General features: G+C 39.6%; 1 protein-coding gene across 1 annotated transcript in view; it reads right to left on the bottom strand.

Moving 5' to 3' along the window:
• Positions 1 to 7,351: 7,351 nt before the first annotated feature.
• KCNK1 (potassium two pore domain channel subfamily K member 1) overlaps positions 7,352 to 22,385 on the bottom strand; it is a 53,239-nt gene continuing 38,205 nt past the window's right edge. Inside the window, exons 2-3 of the mRNA XM_003893752.5 lie at positions 12,334 to 12,729; positions 7,352 to 8,351 (exon numbers count right to left, since the gene is read on the bottom strand). Of these exons, the coding sequence (XP_003893801.3) occupies positions 8,092 to 8,351; positions 12,334 to 12,729 (656 nt within the window). The 3' untranslated portion in view covers positions 7,352 to 8,091. The remainder of the gene's footprint in view (positions 8,352 to 12,333; positions 12,730 to 22,385) is intronic.

The following is a 22,385-nucleotide window of genomic DNA, read 5'->3' as shown; positions in this document are numbered from 1 at the left end:
AGTTCTCAGAATACTGATTTTTAGTCACTGCTTAGAATTTAAAAAATTTAATAAGCCCAGGCTTTTAAATGAATGTAGTAGCTTAAATTGAATTTTTAAAAGTGTTCCTTAAAAAGTGTTCACTTATTCAGTGAACCCTACATTCTTTCTCTAGCCTCATTGATTGCATCTTTTTCTTTTTCCTTGGTTCACAGGTATAATTGTCAGGAAAATCATATTCATATCTATCTCTTCTAAGTGGGTTGTTCGTTTTAATTCTTTATTTTCAGAGACGGGGTCTTGCCTTGTTGTCCAAGCTGGAGTGCAGTGGCATGATCATAGCTCATTTCCACGTTAAATTCCTGGGCTTATGCGATCTTCCTGCCTCAGCCTGCCGAGTAGCTGGGACTACTGGCACATGTCACTATGCTGGGCCAATTTTTTTTTTTTTAATTTGTGGGGTTATTTTATTGTTGTTTGAGACAAGGTCTTGCCCTGTTGCTCAGGCTGGAGTGCAGGGGCACCATTACGGTTGACTGTAGACTTGACCTTCTGGGTTCAAGTGGTCCTCCCACCTCAGCCTCCTGAGTGTGCACCACCGCAGCCAGCTATTTTTAAAATTGTTCATAAAGATGGGGTCTTGCCATTCTCAGTGGATTTGGCTGGGTCTGAGTGGGATCTTGCAACTGGACTTTTTATATATTATGTACGAAGGGAAATAAATACACAAGACGTTCTCATTTTGCAACTTGGGTAAAAAGCTATTTCACAATCACTTGGCCAGATATTCTGCATAACACTCATAAAATACTTCTCCTCTTTTTGTCTTATATATAGCCATGGAACCTTGAAATCTACAGACGTAAGTAACACAGATGATCAGCTGGAAAGAAAACAAATGTGAGTACAGTGATTAGGCTCCTTCAGACCCTCCACAGTGACCCGAGAAGTGTTCCAGGTGGCACAGCTAGGTTTCCACACTGACCCACTGTGCTTGTCGTCCTTCTCCAGCCAGTGCCCCTCTTGGAAGGAGTCACCAACGGAAATATGTGGTGTCAATGTCTGGCTCTGCCCATGCCCCGGGCTCTGCTTCACTCGCCAAGACAGGGGTCCCTGGGGCAGCCTGATCTCCTTCTCAGCTCCCCAAATTCTGAGGGAAAAATGATAGACTGTGACAAAAAGGCAGTCTATTATTTTACTTTTTAATAGAGTTCTGCCAGCTATAGCACGTGCCATAAATTACAGTGACCTTTAAAATCTAGCTTGGTCACTGCTGAATGGGTGAGAATAGGCTTGGTTCCAGTTTTTAAGGTCACATTGTCCTAAATTGCAATGCATCACACCATGTACTAAGTTGGTAACAACCGCTTAGAGGAAAGCTTTCGTTATGCAAGGGAGAACATAAAAAAGGGCACTTATCCCAAATGAATGCAGCAATTTAAACCAAAGATGTTTATGCACGGAAAGAACAAAGTAAGGCAGGAGTTTGGGGTCAACCAGGCTGATGTCTTTGAACACCCGTGGCCTCATTGGAAGGTCTGAATATCTGGTGACTGATGGGCTCGGGGTGTCTCATCATTGCTTAGAAGTGAAAATTAAATGCTGAGTTATGTGGGTGAAAATATTTATGTTTGCATTTACACGTGGAATTTAAACCAAAGATACAATTCTAAGCCCCCCAACCACTGAATGGATCCCTCCTCTCAGTCAAGGGCATTCCAAAGTTAACCTGAAACACCAGTTCAGGCTGTGATGGAAATGAGTGGTTGGACACGCCTCCACGGAAGGAATTCAGACACAACTGACCAGCATGAACATTCAAACTGAGACCTTAAGTCTAACAAAACAGACTCTTTGTAGCTTTAAATAAAATGCTGACATGACAGCAGGTCCTGACAGCAATAGAAATATTTTACCCCAAAATATATTTCTTTGATATATTTTGAAATGGCCCTGCAAAGCTGTTTCTTGTGGGAAAGATCTACATTCTATAGAGAATCCTCTTCCCTTTCCGGGTATTTTTTTCTGATCTAGGAGAGAATTAACTAAGTCTGGAAGCTTTTTAAGTCTGATAGGAAACCATTTATAATCTATTCTCTTGGAAACCTGCTACCTGGAGACTTTATCTGCAAAATAAGAACCCTGGTCTCCTTCACCCCTTATTTTAAACCAAACACACCCTTCTATTGATTCTGAGTCTTTAGATAAACTCTTTCAACTAATTGCTAGTCAGAAAATCTTTGAATCCACCTATGACCTAGGAGCCTGCCCATCTTGAGTTGTCCTGCCTTCCCAGACCAAACCAGTGTATACCTTACATGTATTGGTTGATGTCTTATGCCTCCCTAAAACATGTAAAAGCAAGCTGCAGCCCAACCAACTGGGACGCATGTTGTCAGGACCTCCTGAGGCTATGTCACAGGCATGTCCTTAACCTTGACAAAATAAACTTCTACATTCATTGAACCTGTGTCAGATACTTTTTGGCTTACAGTCATTTATGTAAATAATAAAACCAAGAGGATGAAAAAGACTCTCAAAACTTAGCTAATTTCTTCACCTAAAATAAATAATATAGACATTTATTTATGTAAAATTTTAGCAGCAGTGTCATCTTCATATGTAGACAGTAAGTTACTTCATGGTAGAAGATAAGATGCTTAGCCTGAGGGAATTTTCTATACAAAGAGAATAATCACTTAAAAAGGAAACATCTTAAAACAAATTTTAATCATTTGTCTGGAAATACTATTCACTTACTTTATGTCTGTAAACATAGTTTAATGTCGTGAAAATTGTGTTAATGAAATAACATTTCATAATGAAAATAATGAAACTCTTATGAAAATAATGAAAATCATTACAAAAATAATGAAAATCCATTTTTTCCACAAGTATTCATACTTTGTAATCATATTTACCTGAGTACACTCTGTCATAGGCTTAAAATGTGGCTTTTCCACATTGGTAAAAATTTGCTAGGCCACCTGTATGTGGTTTGTGGCTCTGACTATACTGTGGTGCCCGCTTTAAGAGCAGCATGTGAGCTGCCATGCTACCATTTAAGTGAGGCTCCAGACTTAGGTAAAAGTTGCTTTCAGTAAGATAGGTTGGCATGTCTCTAGAGGATGTGACCATTTCTCCTTCTCAGTATGAAAAAGAGTGGTCAGACTGTTCTGCTCAGATGCTGAGTGCCACAGGATGCTAAGGGAATGGTGCAAGTACTGTGGATGCTTTTACAGAAACGAAGAGACTGCCTACTATTTTAAGGCCGCCTAAGTGATTGCACAGTGATTATTGCCAAGACTTTCACATTTTTTATTGTGTCATCAAAAATTGTAATGTCATCTATGTTGACACAAAATTTGGGTAGCAATTGTTAAAATACTTGAGAGGCCATTAGGCTGAGATGGCCCCAGAGCCCTTTGTTTCCTAGGTAAACAAATCCAACCAAGCCCAATTCAACATAAACAGTAGAATAAAAATTAAACACACACACACACACACACAAAACCTTTACCAGTCAGAAACCACCAACCAGCCCAGGGACTTTCCAGTAGATCATACTCAGTTAAGACAAATACGTAGCTGTAGCCAATCAAGTAATTGCGTTGCTTTGCTTGCATGTTCAGCCTATAAAACCCCGCACCTCTTGCTGCTAGAGGGAAATTCTCTGAACCTCTTCAGGCTTTGAATGCTATCCAATTCATGAATCCTTTAATGTTCAAATACATTCTGTTGAATTAATTTTGTCTTAAATTTTCCTTTTTATACAACTCTCTCCTTTATTTTCTGTGGGTTGGAAAAACAGAGTAATAATTTTATTAGAACTGTGTGCAAAGTAAGTATGTGTATGCCCTGAGTGAAGCAAAGAGAGGGCTTACTTCTTATTAAAAGTGCTTTCCTACCACGGCATGAAAAATACTTTAAAAAGCATTTTCATTTACTTCTGGGTCCTTTACTGCACTCCAAAAAGCTGAGTTTGCGTGACAGTACATATTAGATAAGAGAGATGTTAGGAAAATTGACTTCAGCAATTTTACATCTTGCCTCACACAAAAGGCTTGGATGCACCAAATTTCCACAATGTAAAACCCTTGCAGGCCGGGCGCGGTGGCTCAAGCCTGTAATCCCAGCACTTTGGGAGGCCGAGACGGGCGAATCACAAGGTCAGGAGATCGAGACCATCCTGGCTAACCCGGTGAAACCCCGTCTCTACTAAAAAATACAAAAAACTAGCCGGGCGAAGTGGCGGCCGCCTGTAGTCCCAGCTACTCCGGAGGCTGAGGCAGGAGAATGGCGTGAACCCGGGAGGCGGAGCTTGCAGTGAGCTGAGATCCGACCACTGCACTCCAGCCTGGGCGACAGAGCGATACTCCGTCTCAAAAAAAAAAAAAAAAAAAAACCCTTGAAAAAAAAAAAAAAGTCACCATAGGAAAATCTTAAACGTGCTACAGAGACAGATTTAAAACATTACTGGGCATAGTCAAATAAAGTAAATGGTATACTGTCTCATTTCAATTTCAGCTATAAGTTACAGAGAAACTTTTGTTTCTAAATTTGCCATATATACATTTCTGAAATTACATCCTCCAGGGACTGCCTTCCTAAGTTGAGGATATCAGTATTTATCACAGCTCTTCCCGGCATGGAGGCTTTGACAACAACAAATACCAAAATAAATGTATTATGCCACACAATCGGGAGGCTCTGCTCTCACTGAATTCTGAATAAGAGACAGATAATCCTGTTCTGATTCTCCAACATGTGCTTCTGCCAATCTCAAACTTTTCTTCTTTGAGACAAATAGCTGTTTTTAGTAAGAGGTCAGTGTACTAATGATAACTTTAAAGAGTTAAGAAGATTTTGCATTGACTATTTCAGTTATCTTGAGGTCTCCAGATTTGTAGATATCTCCTCATTCATTTTCCAAAAGGCCCATAAAGCTGGTTTGGAGAAAGTATGAGTGTGATTTTTTTCTCAGGTAGAAAAAAAAAAAAAGTGACCCCATATCAGTAATCTAAACATTACTTGATTTTTTTTTTGAAGTCATACCAAATTTCTGTCTTCAGAAAATGTTTCTTTTTTCTCCCACTTGTCTTCTTCAACTTTTGAACAAATACTTAAAAAATATCTTGGTGGCATGATTACTGTAGAAAGAAACCAGTGTCATAAATGGAGTGATCTGGGCTAACCTTTATCCGTCCTGGGAACCTCTTTTACATGATTTATTTAGAGACTACTCCCATCCTTTAGTCTCTCCTCCCTTGGATTTCTGAGAGCTTAGGAACTCCCACTCTGAGATACTCTCTGTTCTCTCCTCACATGGAGCATATCTGCTACTTTGAAATCAACATCCCTACCAGACACGTGTCACATTTAAGGTCACACACAGTACCATGTCCTGGAATAATAAGGCTTTCTGCTGCTGTTCTACCCTGAGGGCGTTCTGTAGGCATTTTAGGAACTCAATCTTGAAGGCTCAAGCTAAGCAAGTGAGTTCAGCTTGTACTCATCACCCAGAATCCTCTAGTATTCACTTTCACCTCCAACTTCCCACTCTCTCGCCTCCAACTAAAGGGTTCCCAAGGTCAGTTCTGGCTTAGCTACATCATTCATCTTCTACCTCCTTGTCACGCCTGCAGCAAGCCGTGTTTCTCTTCTCTGAGAGGCTGACCCAGAGCTCCTGGTTGACCAAGCTCGCTTCTCCCTGAGGACCAAAGGGCAGCATCATCGGCCAGAGACAAAAAGAACCCTGGGGAAGACATCCTCCCTTGCTTTCCTGCCTGTTGGAGTGGGGGCCAAGGCAAAACTTGCTCCTACTTTTCTACTTTGCCCTTTACATTAACAACAACAATTTGAAGGGTGTTAAGGTTTAATGTATTCTCCGCGGATTCAGACAAGTTCCTAAAATTAAGTACTACACTCTATTACTTATTAATGACACCTGATTCAGAAGTTTTTCTTCACGTACTTCCTCATTTTCCGGTCTTTGAACTTCCCTCTCATGTTAGAGTCAAGCAGCTGTAGCAAACTAGCCATTATTTTTTCCTGCATTGCAGAAAATAGAATAACACTCTCCAAGTGTAATCCAGCTTCTGTGATTTATATTCATCAGCACCTCAGGACTCTGCACCACACCAAGCCTTGTGACCATCTGGAATGTTGCAGACCCAGTTATGGCCATGATGCACGCCTCTATTCTCCAAGGATTCTCTATTCTACCCTCAGCCAACGATCTGCCCTCATGACAGCAGTCTTCATTGCAGGGATATGGTCAGCAGGGAGGAAATATGCTTACAGGGCAGCACACCTGGATTCCTCTAAAAATCATATACTATCCCTCTAAAATCACCTACATTTTTCCATCTCCCTGTCCCCTAGTCGGTAAGATATTTAAGTATCAGAACCCCCATTGAGATATTGGACAATCACTCTATAATTCTTTCTGTGTGCATGGTAGTAATAAATGTGTATGCCTTTTCTCATTAATCTGCCTCTTTGTGAGTTGATTTTTCAGCAAACCTTCCGAAGGGAAAGGGGAAGCGTTCCCTTTGCCCTGCAGCTGGTAATAATTTGCTCATGGCAGCACATGGTACAAAAGGTAGAAAGTTACTGAGTGAGCGACCCACTGTCAGGAGACTGGCCCAGGATCAGAGTGCTTACCCGGCTCACCAGGGGGCGCTGATTTTGTACTGATTTTTACCAACCCCTCAACCACCGACTCCTGGGCAGCTACCCATGGGAGGTAAGGCTCCATTGCCAGGGGTGGGGGTCAGTGGGCATTCATTATCACACAGGGGCTTTCTCATTTTCTTTTCTAAAATCCTTAATAGTATCCTGTGTACATCATCTAAATGTGACCTTTATGTTTTCTATGAAGGAGTATATATATATGTGTGTGTATATATACATAGTATACACTATATATGTGTGTGTATATATATTATATGTATACTATACATAGTGTGTATACATAGTGTACATATAGTGTATATATCCATATATACTATATATACACTGTATATACACTATATATATACTATATATACACTATATATACACACTATATATATACACACACATATATATATTCTACATAGAGGCACACTTCTGATATATGAAAGCATAGGATTACAACCAGCTGTGATTTGTATTTTATTTTAGCTTCTGAACTTAAAATTCTCTGATTAATGTAACGTAATCTGTTCATTTAGGGATTTGTGTTTAAGCTCTGTGCTTTAGTGCTAGGTGGCTGCAAATCACAATGTACTTTCAAAACAGAGTATCTTAACCTTTTAATAAATCCTATTCATAACTTGTTCAATTCAAAAAAACTGTTTATAAACATGTTAGACATCTGACACCATTCTATTGCAAGAGGGTAGAAACATTTATTGCAGCAGAATACTATGGTTATTCACTCTCGAGTTTATTATTCCCCTTATTTTATTGTAGCAACTCTGGATTCTTTAGTATAAAGAGAAATCGAAAGAAACAAAATATCTGTAGTCTTGGTTTGAGAAGTACACTGGGATCTGGTGGCCTAAACCATATATACAGAATATAAACATATGTATACTTTATATGTACATAGTTAATGGTTACCTATGCATTATAAATAGTAAGTTTAACTTAGATTCTACAAAAATAATCATTTTGGATGGGTACATGCAAACCAGTACACATAAACCTATTTATAAAACACATCTCTAGGATTTTCTTTTTTTGCTTCTAAATATAAATTTTGCTATTTAGCCATCAGCTAAATGATTTAAATGCAAACCCCAAAGTTTCCAGGTAAAAGTATAAAATCTGCTTCTAACCACAGCAGCATACTGCTTCAAGTATTCTCCTCCTATGTAAGGTGTAGATAATTTTGTCACATGTGAATTTTAAGTGCACATCCCATTTCCTCACATATTAGACATCCTGCCAGGGTCACAGCTTCTTTGTTCCATTTTTTTTTTTTTAATAAGACATTGCAAACAGTAGCTATTTCTTAAAGTGACATCATTTTTGCTTTTGCATTCTGATAAAAATGAACATACTTAAGCCTCTTCCTTGCACCCCGACCCTGGTGCCCTAGGATAATGCAAACAAATTCTACGCTCAATGGTTTGCAGGGCCATCCACGCAGGCAGATGACTGAGTGGCCACAAAAGGCTCATTTTGCTTCTGGTCCTCTTTCATGCCAGCTGCCTGGTCTGTGATCGAGGAGAAGGACAGCTGGTCATGCTCTATGATGTGCACTTGATCCTCGTCCTTGTCCTTCTTCACATAGAACATTTTTCTGAATTTTTTCAGCTCATGGAGTTCACAGAAGGTTTCCAGAACTACCAACATGGCAATAAGGCCAAGTAGCAGGTAACCTGTGTGAGAAACAGGACACTGTCTCAGTGTGATCTCAACATGGATAAATCAAGTAGCAAGTGATTTACCTCCCCACCTCATGCCAACACAGTGTTTGTTAAGGAATAAACTCATTGCAAGGTTCTTAATTTTTAGAAGTGTTTTTAAGTTCATGGCTCAAAGAGGAACTACCCATTATTAAAGAGTGAAAGATAATGAAGAATGATTTAACCTCCTATGAACTTGGATTAGTCAGAATCACAGGCTGAAATTTTTGAGAAAAAAAAAAATACTTGGGGCTGACGTGGCATTACTAAAGACACATAACATACTGCACTTATCCAAGTGTGATATTTCATGCAAGGAGGGCTTGCCACCTCTGCTTTATAATCAGTGGCTCACAAAATGCCAGTGATGTTTTAGAAAAGGTTTTGTTTTATCATGGGGTGCTCGGAAGAAAGCATCATGCCTTTTTAAGCACTCAAAACTCTTACAATTTCTACTACAGAGTAATAGTTTAGTAATAGAAATTGCAGTCTAAATGCTATGGTTTGGCTGTGTCCCCACCCAAATCTCATCTTGAATTCCCACGTGTTGTTGGAGGGACCTGGTGGGAGGTAGTTGAATCATGGGGACAAGTCTTTCCGCTGCTCTTCTCATGTTAGTGAATATGTCTCAGGAGATCCGATGGTTTTAAAAAGAGGAGTTCCCCTGCACATGCTCTCTCTCTTTTTGCCTGCTGCCAGCCATGTAAGACGTGACTTGCCCCTCCTTGCCTTCAACCATGATTGTGAGGCTTCCCTAGCCACGTGGAACTGTAAGTCCAATTAAACCTCCTTCTTTTGTAACCTGTCCAGTCTTGGGTATGTATTTATCAGCAGTGTGAAAAAGGACTAATACACTAAACTAAATCAAAATTTAAGAATGGATGTTGATATTAAATAGGTCCTTGTGCATGGCTATCTACACTTGCACCTAAATTCAGCAGCAAAGTCAAGCTCTCCATTATCTCCCAGTTGTTTTTGGACATGTGGACTATTCACTGGCCAACACTACCAGTTTCTTACTGGGAAAATAAAGGATAACTGTTGACTCAAGTAAAATGCATTGCTTGGAATCTGTGGTGGGAAATGGTGATTTACAATTCCTTCCATCATTTTAAAAATGAGTTTTCAGAAAAAAAAGTCATCATAAAAAGGAACAGAAATGTGAAGATGAAAACTCCAAGAATAACAAAAATTCTGATTTTATGTCCCAGTGGTAAAACATTTGAGAAGGATTTTCAAAAATGTATGAAGTAGGGAAGCTAAAGTTGGCAGCATAACAGGAATAAGAAGGCTGATTAGCCCAAGAATACAAAGTTTTAGTATCTTCAGAATCTGACTATAGGTTTTGAAAACAATATCGTGCATTCAATGTGCTCTCCTGTACTTTCAAAATAGTAACGACATTGTTAGACGAATTGATGGATCAGTGTCTTTTCCTTTGTTATTATTATTATTATTATTATTACTATTTTGTGAGACACAGCCTCATTCTGTCACCTAAGCTGGAGTACAGTGGCACGATGTCGGCTTACTGCAACCTCCACCTCCCAGGTTCAAGTGATTTACGGCTGATTTTTGTATTTTTAGTAGAGACAGAGTTTCACCATATTGGCCAGGCTGGTCTCGAACTCCTGGTCTCAAGTGATCTGCCTGCCTTAGCCTCCCAAAGTACTACGATTACAGGCATGAGCCACCGTGCCCAGCCTCCTTTATCAAATTTTTGAATGCTGACAAAAATACCCACGGGGTTTCAGACAAAAACTGTGGTATTTTATCCTGCCCACATCTAATATATCTTCGGAACATTCATTTGTTAGATACTCAGGTTCTTGACGCTCAAAACCTAAACTAATTCTATGTACACTGCTTTTTTAAAAAAAAATCCATGTTGTAAGAAGTGATAAAATGTTATGCAAGGATTTAGTATTATATGAAACACTGAGGAAGTAAAGTGGTTGGGCAAAATTTATGAGAAGAATTTATATAAGAGAAAATTACTGCAGCTAGCAAGCATAATTACAGAAACATTCTACTTTCCAAGTCACAGAATACAATAAAATAAAGTAAAACAATCACCTATTATATGAAAAGAAAGTTAAGATAATGTTTATTTGGCTATCAAACTCACATATACGAAAAACATCTCTAATGCTACTGGCCATCACCACCCCACTGTCACACTCAGATAATGCTGGTGACGTGTCAACTCACAACATTTGGAAAGCACCAGGTCATTATGTTCTATGAGTCACAAAAAGGCGTATTCACTTTGAACCAGCAATCTCATTTCTTGGAAGAATATCAGAGGAAATGTGTACACATACAAAAGTATTCTTGGCCTGGCACAGTGGCTCACGCCTGTAATCCCAGCACTTTGGGAGGCTGAGACAGGCATATCACGAGGTCAGGAGTTCGCGACCAGCCTGGCCAACATGGTGAAACCTCGTCCCTACTAAAAATACAAAAAATTAGCCAGGTGTGGTGGTGGGTGCCTGTAATCCCAGCTACTCGAGAGGCTGAGGCAGGAGAATGGCTTGAACCCAAGAGGCGGAGGTTGCAGTGAGCCAAGATCGTGCCATTGCACTCCAGCCTGGACAACAAGAATGAAGCTCCATCTCAAAAAAAAAAAAAAAAAAGAAAAAAGAAAAAAAAAATTATCTGCAGTGTCATTTATAATACCCCTGAATTAGAAGAAAGCTAACTAGTGAGCAATAGAGGCATGACTGGATTATGGTATGGCCACCTGGTGAATATCATATGGGCTCTAAAAATAATACCTATGGTAGCTACAGGAAATACAAAATCATCCTAAGTAACCATTTAGCAAAAAAAAAAAAAAAAAACTATCGAACTTGTATGGTAGCCAGGTACTGCTCAAAGCGTTCCCCAATGATTTATGAGTGAAGTCTTTGTTTTGGCTGAGCCCACGGTTTAATGGAAATGTCAAAATACACACAATTCAACTAAGCATTTTGTAGGGTTAAGAATCACAAGATAGAGCCAAGACCGAGCATCTGGCTGCTTGAGTATCTACTATGATTTCCTAGAAAACATGACGTGAGCCGAGTCATAAATTGAAAAATTCTTAAGAAGGCAAGACACAAATGAAAACAGCAGGTACATTACCCCTGCAATTCTGTGCATCCTGAAAAGGACAGGAAGGCTCACACAGCAATGAAGTTTCTCGAAAACAGATGGTTAAGTTTTCTACGATATTATACTAAATTTAAAATGAAAACTGTTAAAACATTATAAATCCCTGGCCATCTGAATTTGAATGCCCGTTTTATTTTCCACATACAAAATTCTGGAAACAGTTAATAGAGGCTAACTTCTTCTAAAAAGAACCAGATGGACAAATGAGGTAAGCAGCTCTTTTAAGACTTTTCTGGTAAATTAAAGAGCATGATTGATAACACGCTCTATCCGAGGCCTAGTTTTCTTGGCCTTAAAATATTTAATAAAGTAGAGCAATCTTTTTCTTTTTACATTAACAGTTGGTTATCAAGTACATTCTGTATGAGGTATTTTTACACTGTCATTTATAATGCCTACATTATTAGTAAGAAATTGATCTGCAATTTTAAGGTGCGTGTGAAAAATAACTCAGTAATAAGATTTTTGCATAAAGAGTTTTGAAGGAAATCACGAAATGGTTGAGAAGGTGGTAAATTCAGAAAACTTCTCAGTGAGAAGAAAGCAATCAGTGTTTCTATGAATAACTCCTCATTGGGAGGTGAGGTGGAGCTTGGAGTGGCAAAATAGAGACAGAAGCCTGTAATCCCAGCTACTTGGAAGGCTGAGGCAGAGAATTGCTTGAACCTGGGAGGCGGAGGTTGCAGTGAGCCGAGCCGAGATTGCACCACTGTACTCCCAGCCTGGGTGACAAAGTGAGACTCGGGCTCAAAAAACAAAATAGAGACAGAAGGAGCAGCCAGGGAGCCATAATACTCACACGTGATCCCAATCTTGTAGAGCTCTCTGAATTTTTGATTGTAGCCTTCCCCAGGCACATAATCTCCCAGGCCAATGGTGCTCAGGGAAATAAAACAAAAATAAAAGGATTCCAGGAAGTTCCAGTCATCCTCCAGGACTGAGAAGACAGCAGCCGGGATGAAGAAGAAGCAGGACACAGTGACAAACCCAAGGAGCACGGCATGGACGATGGCCACCACCTGCTTGGAGAAGCCCCAGCGGATGTGGAAGTAGAGGACCGGCCTGCGAGTGACGTGCACGGTGATGCGCTGGACCACAGCCGTCAGGAACAGGAGGGTGAAGGGAATGCCAATGACGGAGTAGATGATGCAGAAGGCCTTACCCCCATCTGACAAGGGCACGGTGTGGCCATAACCTGCAAGGAGAACAAGGTCACTGAGGCGAAGAGGAAGAGACTAAGTGGTAAACACATTTTTAAAAAATATATGCCTACTGTCTGCACTTATTCCCCTCAAACTAAAGAGAAGAGCGAGACTTCAGGTCTGCCACTTTAGAGGCTCTAGCATAATTGTCACGTCCCAGTAAAATTCAACAGTGGTCGCCATAAGTTTGGAAGTCCACCATTCTTTGTAAAATCCAACCAGCCATTCCAATACATCAGGGTCTCTGGTCTTGAATTCACTATCAGGCTCAAACACAAGTTCTGTGTGCTAAGGAACTAAGGCCCACACCATCTTAGACCATCAGGAAAAACTCATCTGAGGCCACCCACGTCACCAGGGCCAGTCTATCCCCTCCACCCCTTCACTTTCCCCAAGGATCCTCATTAGTGTCTAAACCTCAGTCTACGCTCACCTCCCAAACAAACTACTCAGAATGTTCTAACAGTAACAACTGACAAATAAAGGTGTGTGAACAGAACCAAGATAATATGAGTCCAGTAAGAGGGTGGAGTAGAATCAATGAAGATAGAGGTATCAAAAAGAGGAAGAAAAATGAAGATTAAAGCACGCCATGTCATAGGATGGAGCACTGGTATACAGCACCCTTGACATGAGTAACTCCATCTTAGAAAAAGACTCCATCTTACATTTCACAGGGCTCTTTGCCAACAGGGACAAGATGTTATGCTTAATAAATAAAGTCTGCATCCAACCAGATAAGGGCAAAAGCAAGCACATTGTGTCACTATCAGTCCTTGCCAGAGGACTCCGTGGCCATAAAAAGAGCAGGACATCAGTAGCTCAAAATGGCCACCTCAACTGACACTGCCTTGCTGTCAATTGTGATTAGCACTTGGCATTTGCTGGGAAGGCTCTGCCCCCACTGAAGACTCTTCGTTGCAAAACCTGTGGACCACTCGCCTGGCCCGACCTTTGTGTCTTTGTTGCTCTCCCAGTCTCCCTGGACTGGTTTGTTAACCCTTCTTCTTGTCCCTTTTCTCTTGATGTTATCTGTTACTTTGTTTGTTGCGAAATGTTTGACCTGTAACACCTATCTATTGATTAAGTATACTATTATGTATGGTTTGCAATACAATTGACTTGTGAGTGGCTTATGTGCCTATGGCTCTGACTACCGAGTAAGCAGGAGGTACTAGGGAAAATTCCCTCCTTGGAATTCCATGCAACTCCCGGCTTTTGTGACTGAAATAGCATCAGTAAAAGTCTGACACTACGGAAAGACACAAACGTGTGTGGACGTGGTTATCTCTGACTCTGTATGGCTCATGAGAATACTTCTTGTCAAATATTTTGCCCAATTATCTGGTTAAATGGCACATTCATAAACTGACACATTTCCCCTACCCCACCCCTTGTCACTTCTGTATTTTCAAAGATATCGTAAATTCCACAAACAAACATTGAAAAAAGTACATTAGGGCCAGTGGTTGAAACACGTGTCTGTTTTACTTTCTACCAGGTTGAGGTTATTCCCAAATCAAGCCAATCAGGGGACTCTTCATCCAACCAACGCCAACAGAGAATCCAGCTGGGCATGGGGCCTGGTGGCTATTTTTAAAATCTCATGAGTACTTCATCTTAGAAGAACTAACATGTCTGAACAAGTCAATTCAGGAAAAAGCCAGCTAAATACATTTTTTTATGAAATTGGATTCTGAGAAAAATCTATATAGGTGATTATAATTGAAAAGTAGTTTCAAAATCTGATCTGTAAAACACACTCAGCTTAAAAATAAACAGACTCCTCAGTTGCAAATCCACCAAATTCTCTGCCTTACACCTAAGGCTTATACAAGTGTATGTGGGTATTAAAAAGCTTCCTCGATTATTCCCACGTACAGCCTTACCACAGCAGACGCAGGGTTCTTGACCCACTGTCCCAGAAAGTACACAGTTTATGAATGAACTACAGCACAGTCCAGGAATCCTCTGAGATTGTACATCCACTGGTCCCTGCACACCCAACTGCTCCTGGAATGCGATGACTAATTTTGGGCATGATATTGAAACAGGGAAGTGGGCAAGTTGGAGAGTGCCTTGAGAATAACATGAAGGATGGTGCCAAATAATGTTCATGCTACACATGGAAGCAGGAGCCTTTGAATGTTTCATTTTGAGAAAAAAATATGTGAAGGAAGAATGAGACTTGTTCTGAGGAAAGCAGCTGATATCACAGAACCACCTGAACTAATGGGAGCTTCGACTTCAGCGAGGCACCAAAGAGGGATGTTCCCATGCTTGCAGAGATCCGGAAATAGAATCTGAAAATGCAACTTTATTTAACCATAAAAAAGCAAACTGGAGGCTGGGCGCGGTGGCTCGTCCCTGTGATCCCAGGACTTTGGGAGGCCAAGGTGGTCGGATCACGAGGTCAGGAGTTCAAGAACAGCTTGGCCAACATGGTGAAACCCTGTCTCTACTAAAAATACAAAAATTAGCCGGGCATGGTGGCGGGTGCCCGTAATTCCAGCTACTTGGGAGCCTGAGGCAGGAGAATCGTTTGAACCCGAGAGGCGGAGGTTGCAGTGAGCAGAGATGGCGCCAATGCACTCCAGCCTGGGTGACAGAGCAAGACTCCGTCTCAAGGAAAAAAAAAAAAAAAAAAGCCAACTCAACTGGAAAGCGTTTCGCAAATGTAGTCACCAGCTTGTGACTGAAAGTGCTAGATATTAATAATAGTACTCACACGACCAGAGGGTCAAGCAGAAACTGCAAGAGATGAATTTAGCTTTGGCACTGATTTTGTCGAGAAAACATAAGTTCAGCTGAGTCAGTTGGAATCCACGAAGGCCTTTAAGTCTATGATTTTATTACTTTTTTTGGTAGCCTTTTTATAAATTAGCTTTACTAAAAGTGTAACACACAATCCAAATTTTCCATACCATCTGTTCCAATAAATTACATGATTTAGGTTCTAGTAGAGAAAAAAAAGTAAACAAACTTCTAGCTTAAAAATATTTTAGCTTAGGAATTTTCTCTCAAATTGTGATAGCTCTTTTCATTAGAATGTTAACTAAATCTCATTTACTAAAATGTTATCTTCAAGCAATAAAGATAATCATTATAAGACTCTAAGACCTCTCTCTGCAGTGATGGCATTTTTATGCTAGTACTGTAAAAATATTATATATTCCCACTAAGAGATTAAAAATCATCACCATGCAGATCCTTACTGAAAGTAATTTTCCTCTCCTGATGTGTACATAAATAATTTTTTGGTAATGGAAAGTAAAATTTAAAATTTACATCTCATTTGCATTCCACACACTTAGCGCAGGCCATATTGTGTAAACCACCCTCTGCACCAACTACAACACAGCGCTTCGTTTGCAGTAGACAGCTTAATGCATCTGACGGAAACTTTCAGTCCTATTGAATTTTAATGAAGTGGTGAATAATTTACTCAAGTCCAGTCAATTGAATCTTCAGCTAAACCATGAAGCAAAACTCATATTTTTAAATCTTATAATCATATTTAACTCCATTACAAACCACAAAGAATTTAGCAAAATGTTAATAGACCTGGCTTACTTGGGTTAAATTTTTCTAAGGCTGGTCATCACATAATTTTTGGAACCAAAAGATTGAACATAACAGACTGCTGAAAAAACTGACCTCAAAATTAGTTACAATCCTGAGACAAAGCTCTCACTCACTAATATGCTTGTATTCTAGCCTCCTACTCCACAACTGCTGGGTTTCCTGTTATGAACTTGCACCTGTGAGGCATGTATGAGTATATGTATAATGGGTGGTTGTAATGATGACAGTCTCCTACTAAATTTGCCTTCCCATCTGGCTACTCTAATTACAACAGCCCCGACACTATGCTGGCTAATACCCAAACAGGGGCTATGCGACACTAGATTTTTCTGGTATTTAAATGCTCTCTAATGAAGGCCAAGATACAGAACTTTTTGTGGGTCTTATTGAGTACACCGACAAGCCCACTGATACGCGGTTCACATTACTGTAACCAGACGCTCTTGAGAGCGCTTTAATCTCAACCATCCCATCGTCATGACCCGATTCGCAAACAGCATCACCCCATCTGCTACATTGACGGAAGCAACATGAATCGGCGAACGCATGACCCATCAAGAAATTGATTACGCAACAAAATATGATGATGATGATGTGATATGATGATGGTAAATATGATGCAAAGATGATGTGATGATGATGATGATGGCGATGATGATGATGTGATATGATGTGATGATGATGATACGATGATGATGCGTGATGATGATGTGATGATGATGTGATGATGTACCGATGCGATGATGATGGCGTCGTGAGAGGGCAGGATGTGAGTGGATGATGATGATGATGGGCCGATGGAGGAGGGGTAGGGAGGAGGAGAGGGAGGAGGAGGGAGGAGGAGGGAGGGAGGAGGGGGAGGAGGAGGTGGAGGGTGGAGGAGGGGAGGAAGGGGGGAGGAGGGAGGAGGGAGGAGGAGGGAGGGGGGGGGAGGGAGGAGGAGGAGTGGAAGGAAGAAGAGATAATGGACAAATGGAAATGGATGGAATCCTGAAGACCATCTCTTTCCCACTGGACTGTGTGGCCCTGGAGGGTAGACCGCATCCTCTCCTACTTTACATTTCTCCAGGATCCCCAAACACAGCGCTGTCCAATCTACAGTGAACCATAACACCGGTGCTGTTAGTGACTTCAGTGTCACGTGGGTCAGAAACTCACTGTATGGTGAAACTCATTGCACAGTGATGAATAAGCTTCAGGTCAGGTTGACTTTTTCTGTGATTTTCATTTTGCACTTTGCTGGAAATAAGTTGTTTCATATTTTTTAAAAAGTTAACGTCAAGATATCTTGCACACAACAGGTCTTCATAATTCCATTTTTTGATGGCAATACTTTTTCATGGATAAACTGTTCATCCTTCCTATCCCTGCCATGCACACAACAGGAAATGTACATCTTCCGTTATTTTGCTTATGTTATAAAAGGAAGTTTGCCAGAGAGAGAAGGCTCAAGGGAGCTCTAAATAGACTGAAGAGAAGTGCTGACAGAATGAAAGTGGGCTACAGTCAATACACGTGACCAAGGAGGCACAGATGGTAAGAGGTCACAGAGGTAACAAGTCATGGCAGGTGCGAGTGGTCTAGGATTTTCTTGGATCACTTTTTACTGCCTCATTCATTTAATACTTTTCTAAACACTTATTGTTATTTCTACTCAATCATGAATGGTTTCTTGTTAAGCAAAGATAGAGAGGCAATGGCATTCCTAGTTGGGACGTGGCATCAATTCTTTACCTTACAGTGGACATCTGAGAGAGGGACTAAATTAATACACTGCACTTAAAAGCTAGAGGAGCCAGCAAACAGCTCAAGTGCCACAGGCGAGAACCTTGCACTTTTTGCAATGAAGTTTCCACTATAAATGGCAGCACAGTGAAAGAACAATCAGAAATAATAACTTAGGCAAGGGGAACTCATCATGCATCCATCAATCTGAGGAGATATGTTCGGGAAAGGAGGAAAATGGGCTCAAAACAGCCATACATTGTGGCTTGCCACATGTGTACAAGCTCTAGTGTATGCAGAATTGTGAACCTTCTTAACAATTTCCAAATCCTAGCATTGCTATTTCTACTTCATAAATACAAAGACTGAGTTTTTGAGAGTTTAACCAACTTGCTCAAAGGCATATGAATAACAAATTGAGCCCATAATCTTTGCACTCTACCACTCCAGATATATTATATGACACAAAGGACATGGATGCATCAAAAGTCAACTCAAGTCCTAACATTATTTCTTAGGTGCTCTCAGTGAGAGGGTGGTGTTACTGGCTACCTGCAAAAGAAGAACAATGACGTCTTTCCTGTGGTTCCATGTAGCTGATTGTAAGATAGTGAGACTGAAATGAGAGGACATGAGAGAGTAAAAACAATGTTTAGTAATGAACAAAGGACTGTGTAATTCACACACAGAACTGGCTGGTGGAAGGTGGAGTCTAGGGTAACTCTACAGATATCCGGAGGTGGGTCAGCAAAACATCTATCAAGGGTCAGAGAATGTAGGCATAACCTACATGCCTTTCATATTCTTGAAATAGAGTTTGGAGCCATATAGATGAACTTCTATGGTAAATAGTAGGGTCATCAATGAAGAAGATAGAGAAATGTCCCTAAATTGTGACAAACAAACATGAAACATAACAAATTAGTGGTGACCTTGAAAAGTAGAGTTTCTGTGGCAATAATTAATATCAGTGATATAAGTATAAACTAAATTCTAATAAACTACTTATCTTCCTATTTAACTACTTAATTTAAATAACTCTGAAGGAATCTCTGTCTATAAATAAATATCTAATTGCAGCGATACCAGCTAAGTAAGATAGGATGTTCAATAGCCCAAAGAATGAGTTATATTCTAAAGACATTAATATAAATATCAGGTAAAAGTAGAAATCAAAATTGTACATTATGATTATAAGTTACTCAATACATAAGTACATTTTCATTGTAAAAAATTCAAACAACACTGATGCAGCAAATGTCCCCTTGACTACTCATGTCCTCTTCAATTCTAGTTCTCTCTGGAGATTACTGTTAGGAGTTTTCTTTGAATAGCACATCCTGGAGATGGCTCCATTTTGAAACATGAAAAGCTCCCTGTTCTTTAAACACAATATTCTACTCTATACAAGCACTGTAACTTATTTTATCCACCCCTCAACGGAAGGATATTTAGAGTATTTCCAATTCTTCACTATTAGAAGCAAGTCAAAGACAGTGTAGCCAGGTCCTCTGAGTCACTGGTAAGAAGAGTGTAACCGAATGGGCCATACAAGCGCTGATATTCTTTATGAGTAGCCTTATGCACTACACAAATTTTTGGCTCGATATACAGCTTATTAGCAGAAAGTTAAAAATAACTCCCCTAAAGCTCTAACAACCCCCTAGCTCCTGGCAGACGCCATTCCCAGGGGTAGATACACACACAGTGCCTGTGTGGTGTGTGTTCAAATGGCAATCATCTGGCTGAAGTGTGCAGTATTGTGTCTTCCAGCTGAGAACTGGCCCCTTGCTCTGATGTAGCTTCCTTTTCCTAAGGAGATTCTCTTATCTTCCTTGGCCTTTCTTCTGGACTTCTCATGTTTGTCTGTGTTTATGATGTTTGTTTACTTAAATAGGAGCTTGCCGGCAGTATAGTGAATGTATCACATAATGACGCTTGAGTCAACAATGGGCCACATATATGACAGTGGTCCCATCAGATTAGACTGGACCTGAAAAACTCCCATCACCTAGCAATGTCGTAGCCATGGTAACTTCATAAGGCAATGCATTACCCAAGTGTCTGTGGTGATGCTGGTGTAAACAAACCTCCTGAGCTGCTATTTGCATAAAAGTATGGCACATACGATTACAGTGTATGTATATATATCAATAATGATAATAAATGACTGTTACTGGTTTAGATAGTGACAATTTTTTACTAATTTTTTATCATTATTTTAGATTGTATTCCTTTCCTTCTACAGGACTTGCCTGAAGCTGGTTTACATTTAACATTTTTTAAAACAAAAAATATTTAAAATAACAAAATGTCCAATGTAAACCAGCTTCGGGAAAGTCCTTCAGGAGGAATTCAGAAGAAAACACTGTTATCATAGGAAATGACAGCTCCATGCGTGTTACTGCCCCCTGAAGACCTTCCAGTGGGGCAGATGTGCAGGTGGAAGATCCTGATCCTGTGTAGGCCTAGGCTAGTGTGTGTGTGTGTGTGTCTTAGCTTTTAACAAAAAAATTTAAAAAGTAAAAAAACCCTGAAAATTTAAAAAATAAAGCTTACCAAATAAGAATATAAAGGAAATATTTTTGTACAGCAGTATAACGTGTTCGTGTTTTAAGTTAAACGTTATCACGAAAGAATCAAAATTAAAAACATTAAAAAGTTTATAAAGTAAACAAGTGACAAACGCTAAGATTAATTTATCATTGAAGAAAGAAAACAATTTTAAATAATTGAACTTAGCCTAAGTGTCCAGTGTCTACAAAGTCTACAGTGGTGAATAGTAACGTCCGAGGCTGTCACATTCACTCACCACTTACTCACCCAGAGCAGCTTCAGTTCCTGCAAGCCCCATTCATGCTAAGTGTCTCATACAGGTGTCCCATTAAAAAAATCTTTTATACTGTATTTTTACTGTATCATTTCTAGGTCAGAATATAGTTAGATACACAAATACCATGTGTTACACTTGCCTACAGTCTTCAGTACGGTAACATGATATACAAGTTTGTAACCTAGAGCAATATGCTATAGCATTCAGGTTTGTACACTCTATGTTGTTCACACAATGACAAAAACACCTAAGGATGCATTTCTCAGAACGTATCTCAGTCGTTAGGTGACGCTTGACTGTAGTCTCATTTTCTCTCTTGGCATCTAGGAGGTAGCATATAGTCTTTTATATATAAGAAACTGTTTTTGTTAGATGATTCTTGCTTAATATGCAGTTTTTCTTTTTAATCTACCTGCTTATTAAGTATGTGTCCAAAATTATACAATCAAATATTCGAATTTTCTAATGTTAAAGTAAGCAATTTGGCCAAATTAAAGTTTCCATAATAAATGCTTTCTTTTCTAAGCATTAAACATTTTCAGGTTCATTCTCTATGATTTTAAAACATATATAATTATTTCTTTTGCCCCTCAAACTAGTAAATGAATGATATCCAACTCTAACGGATCCCTGTTGTCCCATTTCTATATGCTTTATTATCCCTAGCACTGTTTACTATTTAACTTTGAAATGTGTTGAACCTTTCTTAGCTTGAGAATTTAAATTATGATTATTTGTCCTTATTTTTTCATATTTTTAGAACTGTTTTTCCATCCATTTTAAAAATATGGATCCCTGCCATGTCTTTTCACATTATCCTCTGCATACTCTCACAGATGAAGATCATCTCATCAAGCCTTGCTTCCTAAAACTGAAATTTCAAAAGAAACATGTATGTTACATACAATTACTCAAATTCTTTATACTCCTTTTCTCCATTATCTCTAAGCTGGTGAGTACCTGGTTGACAGTCCAACTTTTGACCCATCACCTTCCGCTGTAGGAGCCTAAGTTTGTCAAAGTGCTAAAAAACAAACAAACAAAAAAAAGCCTGACGTTTTTAAGTTATAACTTACTAAAATTTGCAGTAAGATATTAAATGCTATAGTAGGACAGCATAGGAAACAGACCAGGCTCTCTCCTCCCTTTTTCTTTCTTTCTTTCTTTCTTTCTTTCTTTCTTTCTTTCTTTCTTTTCTTTCTTTCTTTCTTTCTTTCTTTCCTCCCTTCCTTCCTTCCTTCCTTCTTTTCTTTCCTTCCTTCCTTCTTTTCTTTCTTTCCCTCTCTCCCTCCCTCTCTCTCTCTCTCTCTCTTTCTTTCTTTCTTTCTTTTGCTAATCATTGTTATTAGACAGTTCCTTATGAAAACAAATTCTGTAATAGTCTCTTTATCATCCCAGATTCCTGCAGACAATATGGCTTGGCTTGTTCAACGGTACCATCTACCGTGCACTGTGATTTTATGTCTTGCTAGGTTACTGTGGGCAGGTAAATGTAGCACAGGAACA

This window comes from Papio anubis, chromosome 1 (genome assembly GCF_008728515.1).
Source record: "Papio anubis isolate 15944 chromosome 1, Panubis1.0, whole genome shotgun sequence".
Lineage (NCBI taxonomy): Eukaryota > Metazoa > Chordata > Mammalia > Primates > Cercopithecidae > Papio > Papio anubis.
The sequence above is the reverse complement of the archived record's forward strand: the minus strand, read 5'-3'. Positions and strand labels throughout refer to the sequence as shown.